The sequence below is a fragment of the Macaca thibetana genome, chromosome 7 (genome assembly GCF_024542745.1).
Source record: "Macaca thibetana thibetana isolate TM-01 chromosome 7, ASM2454274v1, whole genome shotgun sequence".
Lineage (NCBI taxonomy): Eukaryota > Metazoa > Chordata > Mammalia > Primates > Cercopithecidae > Macaca > Macaca thibetana.
Genome location: NC_065584.1, coordinates 31,789,571 through 31,804,577, shown reverse-complemented (window position 1 = coordinate 31,804,577; position 15,007 = coordinate 31,789,571). Strand labels below are relative to the sequence as shown.

The 15,007-nt window shown below is 40.6% G+C and overlaps 3 protein-coding genes across 16 annotated transcripts in view; 2 read left to right on the top strand and 1 right to left on the bottom strand.

Moving 5' to 3' along the window:
- Positions 1-15,007, top strand: part of IFT43 (intraflagellar transport 43) — a 315,828-nt gene that overhangs the window by 48,867 nt on the left and 251,954 nt on the right. The window lies entirely within an intron of this gene.
- Positions 1-15,007, top strand: part of TTLL5 (tubulin tyrosine ligase like 5) — a 291,140-nt gene that overhangs the window by 154,028 nt on the left and 122,105 nt on the right. For 13 of the 14 annotated variants that reach the window (XR_007727546.1, XM_050798671.1, XM_050798672.1 and 10 more), the window contains one exon: positions 103-257. Coding sequence is in view for 12 of the 14 variants with exons in the window: in XM_050798671.1 (XP_050654628.1) it covers positions 103-257 (155 nt within the window). In the remaining 2 variants the exon portion in view is untranslated. Of the gene's footprint in view, positions 1-102; positions 258-2,087; positions 2,288-15,007 lie in introns of all 14 variants that reach the window. The other variant, XR_007727547.1, reaches the window with a different exon arrangement.
- ACYP1 (acylphosphatase 1) overlaps positions 1-15,007 on the bottom strand; it is an 820,450-nt gene that overhangs the window by 776,799 nt on the left and 28,644 nt on the right. The window lies entirely within an intron of this gene.

The window sequence follows — 15,007 nt, the reverse complement described above, 5'->3', positions numbered from 1 at the left end:
GGTCAGCATCTGTTGGTCTTGACTTGATTTTGCCTATATGTTGTTAATGATCCTTTTTAAAAACTCTGTAAAGTCAGGTCATTTCCCTCGCTTTATTTCTAGGTGACAAACTTGAATTTGGCCACTGGCATCATAAACAGAAGCAGTGCTTCAACTCCCCCCACCCTCCGACCCATCATCAGCCCTAGTGGCCCCACATGGTTGGTGCAGTCGGACCCTCAAGCTCCTGAGAATCACTCCAGCCCTCCCGGAAGCAGGTATGTGAAGGGCCCTGCAATGAGCATTTGGGTAACGCAGGGATGGCCTTTGTCCCAAGCAAGCCATTCCCACCTTGAGTTCTGTATGGAGATAGCACTAAGGCATATGCCCTTTCTTCACCTGCCTCGATGCTCTGGCACCTAAGAGAGCTTCATTTTATTTGTAAGACAGTTTTCAGGCATATCAAATGAAAAGGATGTTTCTGAGATAGCTAAGACAATCACCTTGGGATAAAAAAGCAAGAATTTATACTATGTGTAATCCTTGCTTATAGTCAACATTTTAATGTGCCAACTTTTGGCACTTTGTCCTTGTCTCTTAATTTTTTTTATATACCTTGTGTTTTTTATAGTTTTTTTATACTACATTGTGTTTCAGTAACTTTAGACTCTGTTCTTTTGAAGGACGTATTTGTTTTTTACTTTTTTATCTCGTGTCATATAATTGAACTCAAACAACCTCCCTGAACAATGCTCATTTGGGAAGTGGGAAGGAAATTTCCTTCATGCAGTTGAGAGATGTGGCTATAGATAAAATCCAAGTAGCTTCTGGCCATAATGTAAGCAACTTCCAAATTAAAAAAGAAACCACTCTATTGAATTCTGGTCTTGCTGTGTGTTTTAATTACCCCTGTATAAAAAATAAAAACAAAAACAAAAACGTAAGAAATGGATTTCCAGCACATCTTGCTTTAGTGCCTATTAAGTATGGATTAAATTTAATACTTAATTAAATTCCTGAGTCGAATGAGCTAGAGAGAAATGTGACTGTTACAATGAAGTATTTTGACCAGCTGAGATATTGTTCCCTCCATTCAAAGAAGTTCTACCACAGGTGCCCAACCAAGCCCCCACAGCCCGTGCCAGTACTTCCAGCCTCTGCCTTTTAGTATGCTGCTTTGCCCTGAGATTTGGAGGGGTTACTAAAGACTTGGGCATGGAGGAAATACCTAGTTATTGGTGGAGTATCTATTGGTGTTAGAATTATTAAGGAACTAATTTGGGAAGCAGAAGCTCTGCCCAGGAAGCAGCATAAATATAAGCACATTACATCATCCTGTGGTACAGTGTCTTTCATACCAGTGATCATTGTGGTCGGGGCGAAAAGAATCATCTGAACTGAGAATTATAAAGAGCCGAAGACCAAGAGGCAGGACTTTTTAAGGCAGAGCATCCTCCACACAGTTCTCTCCCCAGGAAAAGTCTGCTGTAAAACATCAATCGTAAACAAGAAATTCTGTTGATACCATAGAGCTTTATTTTCCATAAAAAAATTTTCAGATATTCCATTTTCATTTTAAATTCACAGCCTTGTTTTTATGGAAGACATTTTCACTGCAATTTTGGATATAATGTCTGTATGACAAGGCTACAGGCATTGCTCCTACTGTAAACAAAATGTTAAAACCACACATTTTGGAAAAATTGAGTTTTAGCACTTTTTATGCTTGTAGATGGAATGAGGGAAAACATTTTAAATAAAAATTGTGGCTGGGTTTAGAGCTTTCTTTTGGAGGCGCTTGTTAATAGTGAGATGAAAGATGATGAGTTCGGTCAAGGATGTGCCAGGACCTAAGGTTCAGCACTGTGAGTGGCCTTCTCCCAGCCAGACTGCCCACGAGGCTGCAGTAATGCTCATGGTGCATTACACAATTGACTTCTGACCCATTCCAGCCAAAAAGCAACCCCCACAAAGTCCCCTGGTCTTTTCCTTTTCGAGTTCTTTTTACCCACAGCAGCCCTCTCTTTACCTCCTCCTCAAACACAGGAGCCAGTTTTCAGTCCCATTTCAGCTCAGGGTAGCCCTGGGACATTTTCCTCTGCCCCCAGGTGACCTCTGGTTGCCAGGACTGCCTGGAGCCTGAGCTTGAGAGTCCCAGTTCCACATGGAATTCCCAGAGGCACCCACCCTAAAGGAGCCCTGAGTGAATTCTCAGAGGTCTTTCCAGACTTGGCTGTGATGTAGGCCCCAGCCAGACCTGCAGCATACAACCTGCACAGCCCAATATCCTGGTTTCCATTTTTACCTGGTAAGTCACTGTTTTGTGGATATTTAGTCTCTTGTTGTTCCTCCTTTAGTCGTAAGGGTGACTAAGTTTAATGAATACAGGATTTGTAGCTTAGAGATCTGAGTTTTATTACTGGTTTTGACATTCAGTGACCCTAAGCTATTCATTTAATCTTTTTATTGGGTAAGCATACTTACATATAAAGTGGCCTGTTTTGAGAGCTTTTAGATTGCCTTTAAAGCACTTTGATCTCCCTGGAAGTAGGTGCTAGATAAATAAAAGGTACTCTGAATAGTTTTTCTACAGTAGCAACAGTGGATTCCAGTTTAGTTCTGATAATTCACTAAACTAGGGGCTGCCCTGTAAACTGTAATAAAATGTAAAGAGAATCCCATTCCTAGCTGTACTTTTCATCTCTGCATGTCAGAGAATTCACTGACTTGGTAGCCACAGGAATGAAAACTGGTGACTCACAAGAACTCTGCAAATAGTGTTATTTTTCATTTCCCTATGGTGTTGCTATTGTTCCCAATTTTATGGATCACACAAGTTTTCATCAAACGACCTTATTCTTCTCCCGCTGTTTTGAAATCACCCCAAATGTAGCCTCAGGGTTGTCGTCTCCCATTGGGTCAGTATAAGCTCAGCCCAGCTCCTCAAATCCCTTGGTTCCTTTGGTCTGTCTGGAGTCCTGTTCAGGCTTTGTTGTGGGAGAAGAAGGCAAAGAGCCCACGACTTGCCCAGACAGTCTGAGGCCTGGCCGTGTAGCCTGCAGTTCCCTAGACACTCTGGAGTTGGACTTGGCCAGCCATCCCTCTGTTGTTACTTTTCAGAGGTAATAAGTGAGATTAATTGCAGGCCATTCTCCAGAAGAGAAAGTAGTTAGAGCCAAATACAGTCACATGTTCAGAAGCCTGAGGTGTGCCTCCAAGCGAGGCTGACTTAGAATTCTACAGTAGGGACTCCAGGACGCAGGTACCAAGTGCTTATGACCCCTCTCTTCCTTAAAGTGATGTTTTCAGTTTCTAGGTGCTGATACGTGGGTATGTTAGCTTTTCTTCAGCCAATGAGAAAGATTAGGTTTTTCAAGCTGCCTTTTAATTATCCATTTTTTGGGCACATGGGGAGTCATTAAGAGCTGAAGATTGATGTGCAGAGCCATCTTGTCATTACTGCCAGCCTTCCATGGAACTGGACTACATCAGGGAGGATTTTCTAGGTGTGGAGCACTCAGTGGGTTCTTAGTGCGTTTTGCTTTGTGAGACATGGAAGGGTTACTGTAAAGTCTTGGCTGCTGCTTGGAATGATTTGGGAAGAACAGGGCCTCAGACAGCTTGGCAGGAACCTGAGGCCCTGTTTTTTTCCAGTCCAGCCCTTCCTTGTGGATCAAGCTGTCAGGGAATCCCACGAATGTCTGGCTCCTGCCCCTTTGTATGTTTTTCCAGTATTTGTCATTGAATTATTTTTATCCACCTCTGGCTTTTTCACACATGCATCCTGGGGATTTGTCTGTTCCTCGATATGAAAGGTAGGGGAATTTGCGGAAAGAGCACAGCCATGAGTTTGTTCCTACTTTTTTGTGATAGGACAAGACATTGTGGGCATGGGCTCCTCTACCTGGCCAGCTCCCGTTCTCTAGAGAACATCTGTATGAACTTGAAATGCCACCGAGGAATGGGAAATCTTGGGAAACTGGAACCATTTTCTATGTCACCCTGTCCTTCTGCCCTCTTATTCAATATTAGATTATAAATAGTTTGGTATTCTGCTTTGCATAAGTTTAAGGCACACATTTTTCAGAGATTCTGATTCTAGCTCAGTTAATAATACTTTCCTCCCTTCTTTTAGATTATTCTTAGAAATGATGCTGGAGATTCAGGTCTCTAACTTCTCATCTTTTCATTCTCAGTCAGTCCTCAGAAATACTGAATTTGTTAATTTCCTTTAAAAATATGTCCTATGCATTTTCTATATGTCAGGCATTGTGTTAGTTGCTGGGGAGGAGCAGTAAATAAAACAGAATAGTTTCCAATCTCAGAGTTTACTCTCCAGGGTATATATTCCATGTTCTCAGCACAGTGTTGGGTGCTGGGCCTAAAAGACTTTTAAAGACATAATGTTTGATCACTGAGAGGCTACTGTCTGGCAGGGAAAGGGAGTGTATACACATGAAACAGAGCAGTGGCAGGCGGCATATGACAAAGATCTGAATTTTATGGCATAGACGATTAGAAGAAAGGGTGTCAGGAAGGGCGTGTAAGGAGTCAGTCCTGTCCCAGATGAACCTTGAGGGTCGTATGCTCAGTGAAGCCAGCCAGTCACAAAAGGACAAATCCTGTATGAGTCCACTCATATGAAACATCTAAAGTAGTCAAAATCATAGAAACAGAAATTAGAAAGGTGGTTGCCAAGGGCTGGGGGAAGAGGGGAGGGGGAATTAGTATTTAATGGGTATAGAGTTTCAGTTGTGAAAGATGGAAATGTTCTAGAAATCTATCGCAGAATGATGTGAATGCACTTAACACTCCTGAACTATACATGTAAAAATGGTTAAGATGGTACATTTAAAATTATGTGTGTGTGTGTTTTTACTACAATCAAACAAAGAAGAGTATGTAAGGATTTAAGAGCGCCCCATAGTTCCACAAAAATTACTTAGTGGCCAAATGGCAAGGTTTTGTTTTTATCCTCTGCCTCTATTATAAGGGAATTATTCTGAACATAGCCTTTAAATACTTCTCTTTCTTGAAAAGCATGTTACCTTTATAGGAATTGGGCCCAGCAGCTTCTGTTAGGAAGATGGCACAGTATGGTGGGAAGAGAAGGGACTTTAGAGTCAGGCAAACCTTGGTTTGCCTTGTCCTTGGGCAAGTTGCTTAGCTTTTCTGAATCATAATTTCCCCATCTTTTTTTAAATGCACATAGTTAAACCCACCTCATTAAGTTGTTTAAGAGTTGTGTATGTGAAAGTGGCCAGCATGGTTTTCACTTTTTACTTTTTTGGTGTAGGTTTCTTGATAACTCTCACTTCCCTTTCCAGAAAAGAAAGAAAGAAAGAAACTTAAAATTGAACTTGCTTGGGATATGGTATTGTTCACCACTTAGTTTAGTATCTAGTTTAGATCACAGTGGCCATCACCCCTGTGCAGTACGCTCCTGGAACTGGATAACAGAAATCTGGCCTTTCTAGCCGAGGATGGGAAGGCATCAGAGTGGGGCCAACAAGAGACTCTTCCTTTTTCTTTGACCCCTTGGTTGCAGGTCAGCTTCTTTCTACTCAGCAGGCCCTTTTTCTCTGCTGTCTCCTGAATGTTGAAATTTCCATTGCAGCTCGATGTTCCAGCCAGTAAACACTCATATTTTCCATCTATCCTGGGGGTCGAGCTTTGGGAGAGCTTTTCTCTGGAGCAGTTTGGAGCTTATAATTTTGTACTTTATCCTGTTATATAAACAATGCTTTCCAGCCAAAGAGCACAATCAAAGAGAAACTACTTTTTTGGGGGGACTAAAAAAAATTCATATTCAGAGTTCTGCAGAAGTGATACTTCACTCCTTATGCCTCTTTCTTCTCTTTCATAAAGTTTACCTCACCTTTCTCCTGAATCTTAACTATTCCTTCCCCTGAGGAAAACAATTTCTCCAGTACATGTATGATAAAGGCCTGTACTTCTATCTGAATTTTCTCTGCTCCTTTTCTCACCCAGCCAGACACATAACCTCTAAAGAGTTATACCCTGCGTCAGTTCAAGCTCTGTGACAGATTCTACAGTTCCTCCTTCACCGAGAGAGCTGAGTGCTGTCAGTGTGCCAAGAGCAAAAGTGATTGGCTTCTGCCTAATAAAGGAATGTTGGGAAGCTTAGCAAGTCCGTCAAAGCTAGCTGGCTGGACGTCATACCAGGGCCTAGGTAGCATAGGTTCAGGAACCTGGGGCCGAGTGTCAGGAGTGAAAAACGTGGATCTTTCTTATCCACAAGTCAGAATAAAGCATGGAATGCAGTGTTTGCAGTTTGCCAGTGTCCGTTTTTCTAGTTAAGTTTGCCTCTTTCACTCCACTCTGCACTGCTTTGAAGTATTAATGATGAACTAGCTTCTATTTCTTTAGGATATGCGCGCGTGCGCACACACACACATACACACACACACGAGTCTTTGTTAGAGGCAAAACCTGTGTGAGTATACTTAACACTCCTGAACTGTACACATAAAAATGGTTATGATGGTACATTTTAAATTGTGTGTGTGCGTGTGTTTTTTTAACTACAACGTTGAAAAAGACTATGAAAGGATTTAAAAGAGAACCCCATAGTTTCACAAAAATTATTTACTGGTCAAATAATTCTTTTATTTAACTGTTTATAATTTTGTAACTATACAAAATTGATGATTATTTTGGTTTTAAGAGGCCTGAATATGACAGAATTCCTTACACTAAGCTAAATGAGACTCCATTTTTAGAATTAGGAAATTATATGAGTTGCTTTATTTATAATTTAGTTTAATTCTCCTGGCATGGTTTGTCTATCAGCTTCTATCCCTTCAGGTTAACTGGTTTACCAGCTTTGAAAGAGCCTGGGAAGATCACAGGCGTGATGAAACACAGTCTTCTTTCTGACTCATGTAGAGGAACACTGATGATCCATGTTTAAAGCTTACCCAGTATTGACTCAACAAATTTAGAAGGAAAACCAGCCAGTTTTCCTGATCCTTTAACTAAAGATCTCATCCGACCCACCTGCCCTTCTCGCTGCTAAAAGACTCTTAGCGTATTACCTACCCAGTACAGCTAAGAAATCAATGCTCTTTTTTAGAAGGTCTCAGGAGTTAAGATGTTAATAAGAAAAAACTCCCTGTATCTCTGTTTTCATAAAAGAAAACTATAGAACTATATATCTGCAAAGGAATAAAAGGCTTCTTTTTCCTGAAGCTGTTTTGTGGGACAAAGTTTTGGTACACGCTCTTGGTAACTAACTCTTAGTTCCCTTTTTTTGAAAGAGAGAAACAAAATTGTACTTGCTTGGTATATGGTATTTGCTACACCGGGACACAGTTTAGAGTCAACTGGCCATATATCATGTACAGTAAAATAGAGTATTATAGCAGGGAAAGCAGTAATATGTAATCACAATACTAAGGCTGACATTATTTATTTATATTGTGAAGTAAGTACCCACTTATTAAAATTGTTATTATAAATCATTAAAATGCTCGTAAAGAAAGATAATTAGGAAAAGCCAAATTTTAAATGTTTATTTAAATATGGAGCCAACTGATCTTTGGGTGATGTGTCCTAACCTAGTGAGAGAGGCAGTGTATGAGAGTTCAGGGATTTGATATGTCACAACATACGGCAGGCCCAGGTGTTCATTATAAGTTACAAACTCTCGTCCTGCTTGGACCATCCTTATGCTTCAGAAGCAGTAAAGGGACAACTCATGGTTTTCATGAATTGTCAAGCTAAGATTCATATTAATTTCACTTCAAAACCAATACATATTTGACTTGGTTCTTTTTTTTTTTTTTTTTTTTTTTTTTTTTTTTTTTTTTTTTTTTTGAGACAAGGTCTCACTCTGTCACCAGGCTGAAGTACATTGGCATGATCACAGCTCACAGCAGCCTCTGCCCCCTCAGGCTCAAGTGATTCTCCCTCAGCCTGCCAAGTAGCTGGGACTACATGTGTGCATCTCTATGCCCGGCTACTTTTTGTATTTTTTGTAGAGAGGGGATTTCACCATGTTTCCCAGACTGGTCTTGAACTCCCAGGCTAAAGCAATCCACCCGCCTCAGCCTCCCAAAGTGCTGGGATTACAGGTGTGAGCCACTGTGCCCAACCTGGCCTGGCTGATCTTAAAAATAAGTTTTACTGTCTTTGGTGAGAACGAAATATGGGTGCATCTCAATGATGTGACTATAATTTAAAAGGATTTAGATGGGAAAAGCAGGCTTTCTGGCATAGTAGCTAAGGCAGCCATAAAGAGATTAGTAAATTGGGTATACTTAAAGGCTAGGGGGAATCAAATCACAATTGACCCTTGAATAACTCAGGTTTGAGCTGCTCGAATCTACTTATATGTGGATTTTCTTCCATGTCTGCCACCCCTGAGACAGCAAGACAAACCCCTTCTCTTCCTCTTCCTTCTCGGCTTACTCAACATGAGGATGACAAGAATGAAGACCTTTATGATGATTCACTTCTGCTTAATGAATAGTAAATATATTTATCTTCCTTATGACTTTCTCAATAAATTTTTTATTCTCTAGCTTACTTTTTATTAAGAATACAGTATATAATACATATGTCATATACCATATGTGTTAATTACTGTTTATCCATAAGGCTTCTGGTCAACAACAGGCTATTAGTAGTTGAGTTTTTGTGGGGGGTCAGAAGTTGTACCTGAATTTTCTACTGTGCAGGGATTGGCACCCCAACCCCTGTATTGTTCAAGGGTCAACTGTACATTCTTCTCAAACTGGATTGCATCAAGTAAAACTAAGTAAATGAAAGACCCTGCCTAATACTGTTGAATACTCTCAAATATCTTACTAGCTGCTTGAACTCAGTACTGACATTTGAAATATAAGCTTCAAAAAGAGTTTTGTTACCTTCTTCAACAAATATTTAGTCGGTTAAAATATGTTCAAAAGCAAGGGCGAAACTGGTAATAAGTAATGTTTCAGCTGGGAAATGGTTTCATCTGATAGTTGTTACAATAATGTTATCCTCAAAAAGTTAACATGTAAAATTACTGAATATCTCCTCAGTGTGAGAAGTTGGGCTCTGAAGGAGGTATTAGACAAGTCCCTGTCCTCAAGAAGGAAAATTACTAATCATAAAAGCTACTAGTGCAAGTACCATAAAGCAATATGTGCTTAATTATTGAATAGGAAGATGAAAACTCTTAAGTGGTGAGAGTTCTGAGGAGAAATTTATCACTCTGGCTGGAGAAGCTGGCAAAAACTTCATGGAAAAGAAAAGGTGTGAGTTGAATCTGGAAGGGTAGATGGGGCTTGGATAGGCCAACAGGCTGATATTCATCACTTAAGAGATAATTGCACATATATTTGGTGCTTGACACTATGTGAGAATCTGAGAGGATCAAAGAATTGTAATCCATACTCTTACTAAGTTAGAGTTGGCTGTTCAGCAGGGCAGTCTGGATAATACTGTCCTACATATTTATTTATTTATTTTCATGTAACACACAAAGTGAGTGATTTTAAAAGGGCATATGGGTTCAGATGAGTTCATAATTCAGAAAAGGTACTAAAGACTTGAGTGAAAAGGTAAGGCTCTGCAGAGGAAGGGTTTAAGGTAGCGTTTAAATTCAGTCCCGGGTGTATAGGCTACGGATAGGTTAAGGAATAGAAAGGAACGAAAAAGAAGATAACATGCAAGATGTTTAAGGTATTTTCAAGGGACAGTAAGTGGGAACCAGTCTGACTCAGACAGAGTGTTTCTGTCAGAAATAATGTATTAGTCAAAACACTTGGAGTTTCCAGTGATAGAAACTGAAATCAAGCTGGCATATCCGTAAAGGAGGTTTTTTACTTCATATAAAAGCCTAGAAGTTGGTGTGGGGGAGTTAGGAAGTATCATCAATCATTCTGCTTTCTTCCAAGTTCACAACTAAATGAGATACAGTAGAAAAGTTAGAGAAATAGTGAGATACTGGCCGTATTGCTGATAAGGATAAATTGTTGGGAATATAGCATAATTAGGCTTCTACCTCTTAAGTCTAAGTCTTTCTAATTTGTTTTCTGTATTCTAAATATTTCCTATATTGACATTTTGGTCACTTGGGTAGTTAAAACAAATTTTTTCAAGAAGAAGGAAAAGGATCCAACACACCACAATGTGAAAAACAAAAACAAAAAAAATTGTGGCCTGATTTCCAAGGTGAACACCTGCATCTGGGCCCAGTCCAGTTTCTGCTTGTATTCTTCTTCATAAGTTCAGTGTCAGCCAACTCAGCAGATCCAAAGTAAGCCTATTACTATACAACATGGTGACTATAATTAGTAACAATGTGTTAAATACTTGAAAATCACTAAGAGAGTAGATTTTAACTCTTCTCAGCACACGCAAAAATATGTAAGTTAAAACATGTGTTAATTAGCTCAATTTAGCCATCCCACAATGTATAAATATTCCAAAACATCATGGTGTATACCATAAATATATAGTTTTTATTTTTTCATTAAAATAACTAATGAAAAATGAAAGATAGTATTTTGGAACCCAAATATATAAGCCTTGTATATTTTCCCATCACCACATCCTCACATTTGCAATTCTATAGCACTTATTCTATTTGTTTACTGTTTACTTTCTATCACTCTTTCACTTAAGTGTATGTTGTCTTATTCATTATTGTATCCCAGTGCCTTGGTAAACAGTGAGAACTTATTGATGTACAAATATTAAGTAAAAGCATGAATGAATGGATATCCTGTTCTCGCACAGGGCTCAGCTTATCCCAGTCTTCCTGCAACCTTCCCTGATGTCCCAAGTAGATCTTATTAGGATTTCTCATCGTTTTGCTCTTCATCTATTGGAATCATGCTCCTGAGAGATGTAATTCAAAAGAGGCTCTAAGTGTGTAATTTTAATTCCTAGAGAATGAATCTTTGTAGCCCTTTCTAGCACAGAGAACTGAACTCTAAAGAGAAAAGCCCTAGCCTCTGTCCATTGAGCTTAGAGCCCCTCCTTCCAACCTTTCTGTCCCTCTCTTTCGAGCACATACACCACACACTTCCCAAGTCACTAGGCCCTGTTGCTTCTCTTTTGGATCTTACTCGGTTCTTTATAGTTGTCCAAAGTAAAAAGTACTCTATAAGCACAAGGCCCTCCCTAATCTGGGGAGCAGAGGTAGGTAGGGTGTGGAAGAAAAGGAAATGGTAGAAAACCTTTCTTTTTCTTATCCTTTTCCCTACCCTGCCCAGCCCACAGGAGTCATAGGAGCCACTTCTGGAAGATACTTGAGGGTAGAAGGGCATCTGCCATCTTTGACAGCTTAGTGTAGGATAGTGCTTTCTCTACCCCCAGCCTTTTCACATTTGTTGACTAATAAGTTGTAGTGTTTGCTGAGTTTGTGATTCTGTGATGTTCGGCTCATTTGGTGTTCTTTATAGTAGTCCTCTCTTCTCACTGTCCTTCACTGGACAGACTTTCTGACATCTCCAACCCGAGTGGTTAGTGTAGGGGTGGGGGTCGGGGGATAAATAACGTTAGGCCACCGTCTCCCAACTCCAGGATTGCAAGTTCTAATATCCTTTATATGTCTCTGCTGTGCCATTTACCATTCCTGTTTATATTATGTTTGTTTGTATGCTTGTCTTATGGCCTACATTAGATGGCAAGCTCTTTGAAGGCAGAGACCAAGTCTTACACATCTTTGTATCCTTACAGTGCCCTGCACAAAGTGCTCAGTGAATGTTCGGTGAATGAGTGACTAGACCAGTGTTGTCCAATATGGTAGCCATGAGCCACATGTGTATATTTAAGTTTTAATTAAAATTAAATAAAATGAAAATTTCAGTTTCTCAGTCATATAAGCCACAAGTCAAAAGCTCAAAATGAGCTTACATGGCTCATGGCTACCATATTGTACAGTGCAGGACTGAATAGTTGACCCGGAAGATGTAATAAAGACCCAAACTTGGTTAGTGAAATAAAAAGTAAAAAGGAATGAGTTTCTAAGAAAGGTACATTGTTGATATCCTCTTAGGATCTTCTGTAGATCTTGAGCTTCTTTTGTTTAGATCTGGAGATTTACTACAGATGCTGTTCTTGAACTAATTTGTGGTCCTGGAAGGGGAATATTCTAATGCCTTGGGAATCTCACAAGATCAGAGCTTCAGTGTAACTAGTATTTAACCTATCAGAGCTAGGCCAACTGAGAGGAAGGGGTTTTTAAAGCAGATCCCAGCATTATCTTTTTATTTTCTGAGATGTGTCCATGGCTAGATGTTGGGGGAGTCTTGCTTCTCTACCCTCCCTCCTCTACTGCCCACAGCCACCCCCACCCCCACCTGCCTGGCTGGAAGTTCTGACATGGCTTCTAGAGCTGCTCTAACTCTGGGGAACAGAGCCAAACATGCGGAAGTGGTTACGTGTACTAGCTCCCAGGGAAGCCGTGGCTAGCAGGGGGAGTGGGTGGGGTCCTGCCTGATGGCTTTTCTAGACGCCAAATCTTTGAAGTTTTGTTTTAGCAGCTGCCAGGTATGCTGTTTCAGCACTTTGCAGACTCTCCCTGTGTTCCCATATCACATTTTTTCTTTACTGTGTGTGCATAGTATACACAATGGAGCTTGGCTGTTGGTAGGGCAAATATAAAATTGTGGAGTAAGGAACTAAACACAGTCCTTTTGGCTTTTGGCTTTTTCTTTTTACTATAACTCTGCTATGAAATAGCCATTTTAATGCCCTGTTTTCAGCTCTGTCCCTTTCTGATCACCTGCCAAAGGAGGGGCACAGTCCTCTTCTATTTTGGGAACACAGTACAGTTTGAAAAACTGGAGGTCCTACCTTTCTGCGATAGATCGGGGTGTCACTCTTGAGGCTAGAACTTCTCCCTTTTTACAAAAGAATAGATGACACACACCCCCACCCCCACAGCAAGTAACCCGGATACTGCTGGTCTCAGAGTAAACTTCTTACTCGCCATTGGCTCCTTGGCATTGAGCGCAATGTCAACAATAAATATTTGTTAAATGCACTTGCAGCTGCTATGCTGCAGTAGAAGGGCTGGGGAGGCAGAATACCCCTTTAAGGCCTAGCCGCTGTGCTTTCCCTGCCTTCTTGCTTAATAATCCCTTTCTCCCATCCAGTCTACAGTCACCTGAGGCCTTTTCCAACTGCCCCCAAATTTGCTGCTTCCTCTGAATTCCACTCTTGGAGTTTAGTGTACGTTCCCTTGTGTAGTTAACTGTCTTTTCTTTCTTTCCTGAGATGCAAGCTACATTTTATTTCTGGACCAGGAATGGGAAGACCTAGGTGCCAGCTACAGGTCTTCCTGACTTGGGGCAAATCATCTGACAAAACCGAAGCCTAATTTTGCTATGTGGAAAGTGATGCCTGGATTGTCATGGGAATTCAGTGAGATCCCATAAGTGAACATGCTTTGTAAACTGTAAAGTATTACACTTGATTGGGTCTTTTCAGTATTAATAATACTCATCACTATAAAATAGTAATGTTTGTTTCTGCTGCTGATGTACACAGACTAATCTCTCCCAGGGTTGAGGTAAATCACCAGTTCAGTCTCACATTACTCAGTTAATTTGGCACAGGTTTAAAGCATTAAACGGTCCATTCCAGGCACTGTCTGTCATCGCTTCTCTTTCAGTCTGCAAGCTCCTCCTTTTGGAGCTGTGGGGTGGTTGTTTTCGTAAGTCTCCTTCTTCTATCAGGCCCAGGCTGAGCTCTCTCTTTTAACCACCTCTGTTCTTAGGGCAGCAGGCTTGTCCATCGGGTTCCCAGTTTCAGTGGGAATTGCTGAACTGGTGGGCCAGTCTCCTCAGCGCGGCCACCTGCCTCTCTCAACTCTGCCCATCGGGAACACCAGGTGCCTTCCTCATTCTCCTCAGCCAAGCCCCATGCCCTTATCAGCATCTCAGCCTCTCTTCCTGCGTTCCTTTCACTGTCCTTGTTTTTCTGCCAGGCCATCCCCTAGCCTCCCTCTTTCATATCATTGCATCCTGCATTTTCTTTCTTTCTCTGAGCTCTGACCTTTCATCCAGAAATGCTGTTTCATATTTTAAGACTCCGCTGTTTGGTGCATCTTCACACTCCTGTCACCCAGTCCCCAGCATCTGAAGGCAGCTCCTTCTCAGAGAAAAATAGGATAAATAAGCACTGCCATATTTTGGGACAATCATATGGCTTGAGAAGCTCCCGATTTTTTTTATTTAAAAATATCTAAGATCTCCTATTTAAGTGTTATGACCTAATGTTTGAAAGCATGTGGTTAAGAGGCAGACCAATTTGGATTCCTTCTTTTTTTAGCCACTCACTGGCTATTTTGCCTAGGACAAGTTCTTTGAACTTAATATTCTTATCTCTAACATGGAGAATAAATGCCTACTTCCTAGAGATGTTCTCAGGAGCAAATGAAAATTAAATGGCCTAAGAAAAGCACTTTTACTGTATATAATGCCTGCCATAGAGTAAGTGCCCAGTAAGTGGGAATCCATGTAAACATTTCTATGTCATCTACCCTTACCCGTACCCATACATTAGAAATGTTAAAAATGGAGACCCAGAGAAATTAAGTAGATTGTGCAAGTTCTCATGCTTACCTAGTGATAAAGTAAGGAGTGGAATCCAGGGCTTCTAGTTCTCTGCCTGATAAATTTTCCATTTGATCTCTCTGACTTCTCAAAGGGTTATTTGTTAGGGTTTCCTTTCTTTAGGTGAAGCATGTGATTATCCCAGATAGAGGCATGTTCATTTATTCATTCATTTTTCATTCAACAGACATTACATGACCATAATGTTACCAGGCTCTGAGTGTACAAAGACCGGTAATGATGAACTCACTGTCTCAATGGTTAGTCCAGTAGGGAAGAAATCATCATGGTGAAGAATAGTCACAGTACAAAAAACATGCTAGTAAAAGGGATGTGGGGCCTAGAAGAACAAGCTAAATCAGAGGAAAACCAGGATTGATTTTGCAGAGAGTGAATTATTGGTTTTTTACGAGATGAAAATGGCAGAGATCTGTGTAAAGGCAGGGAGG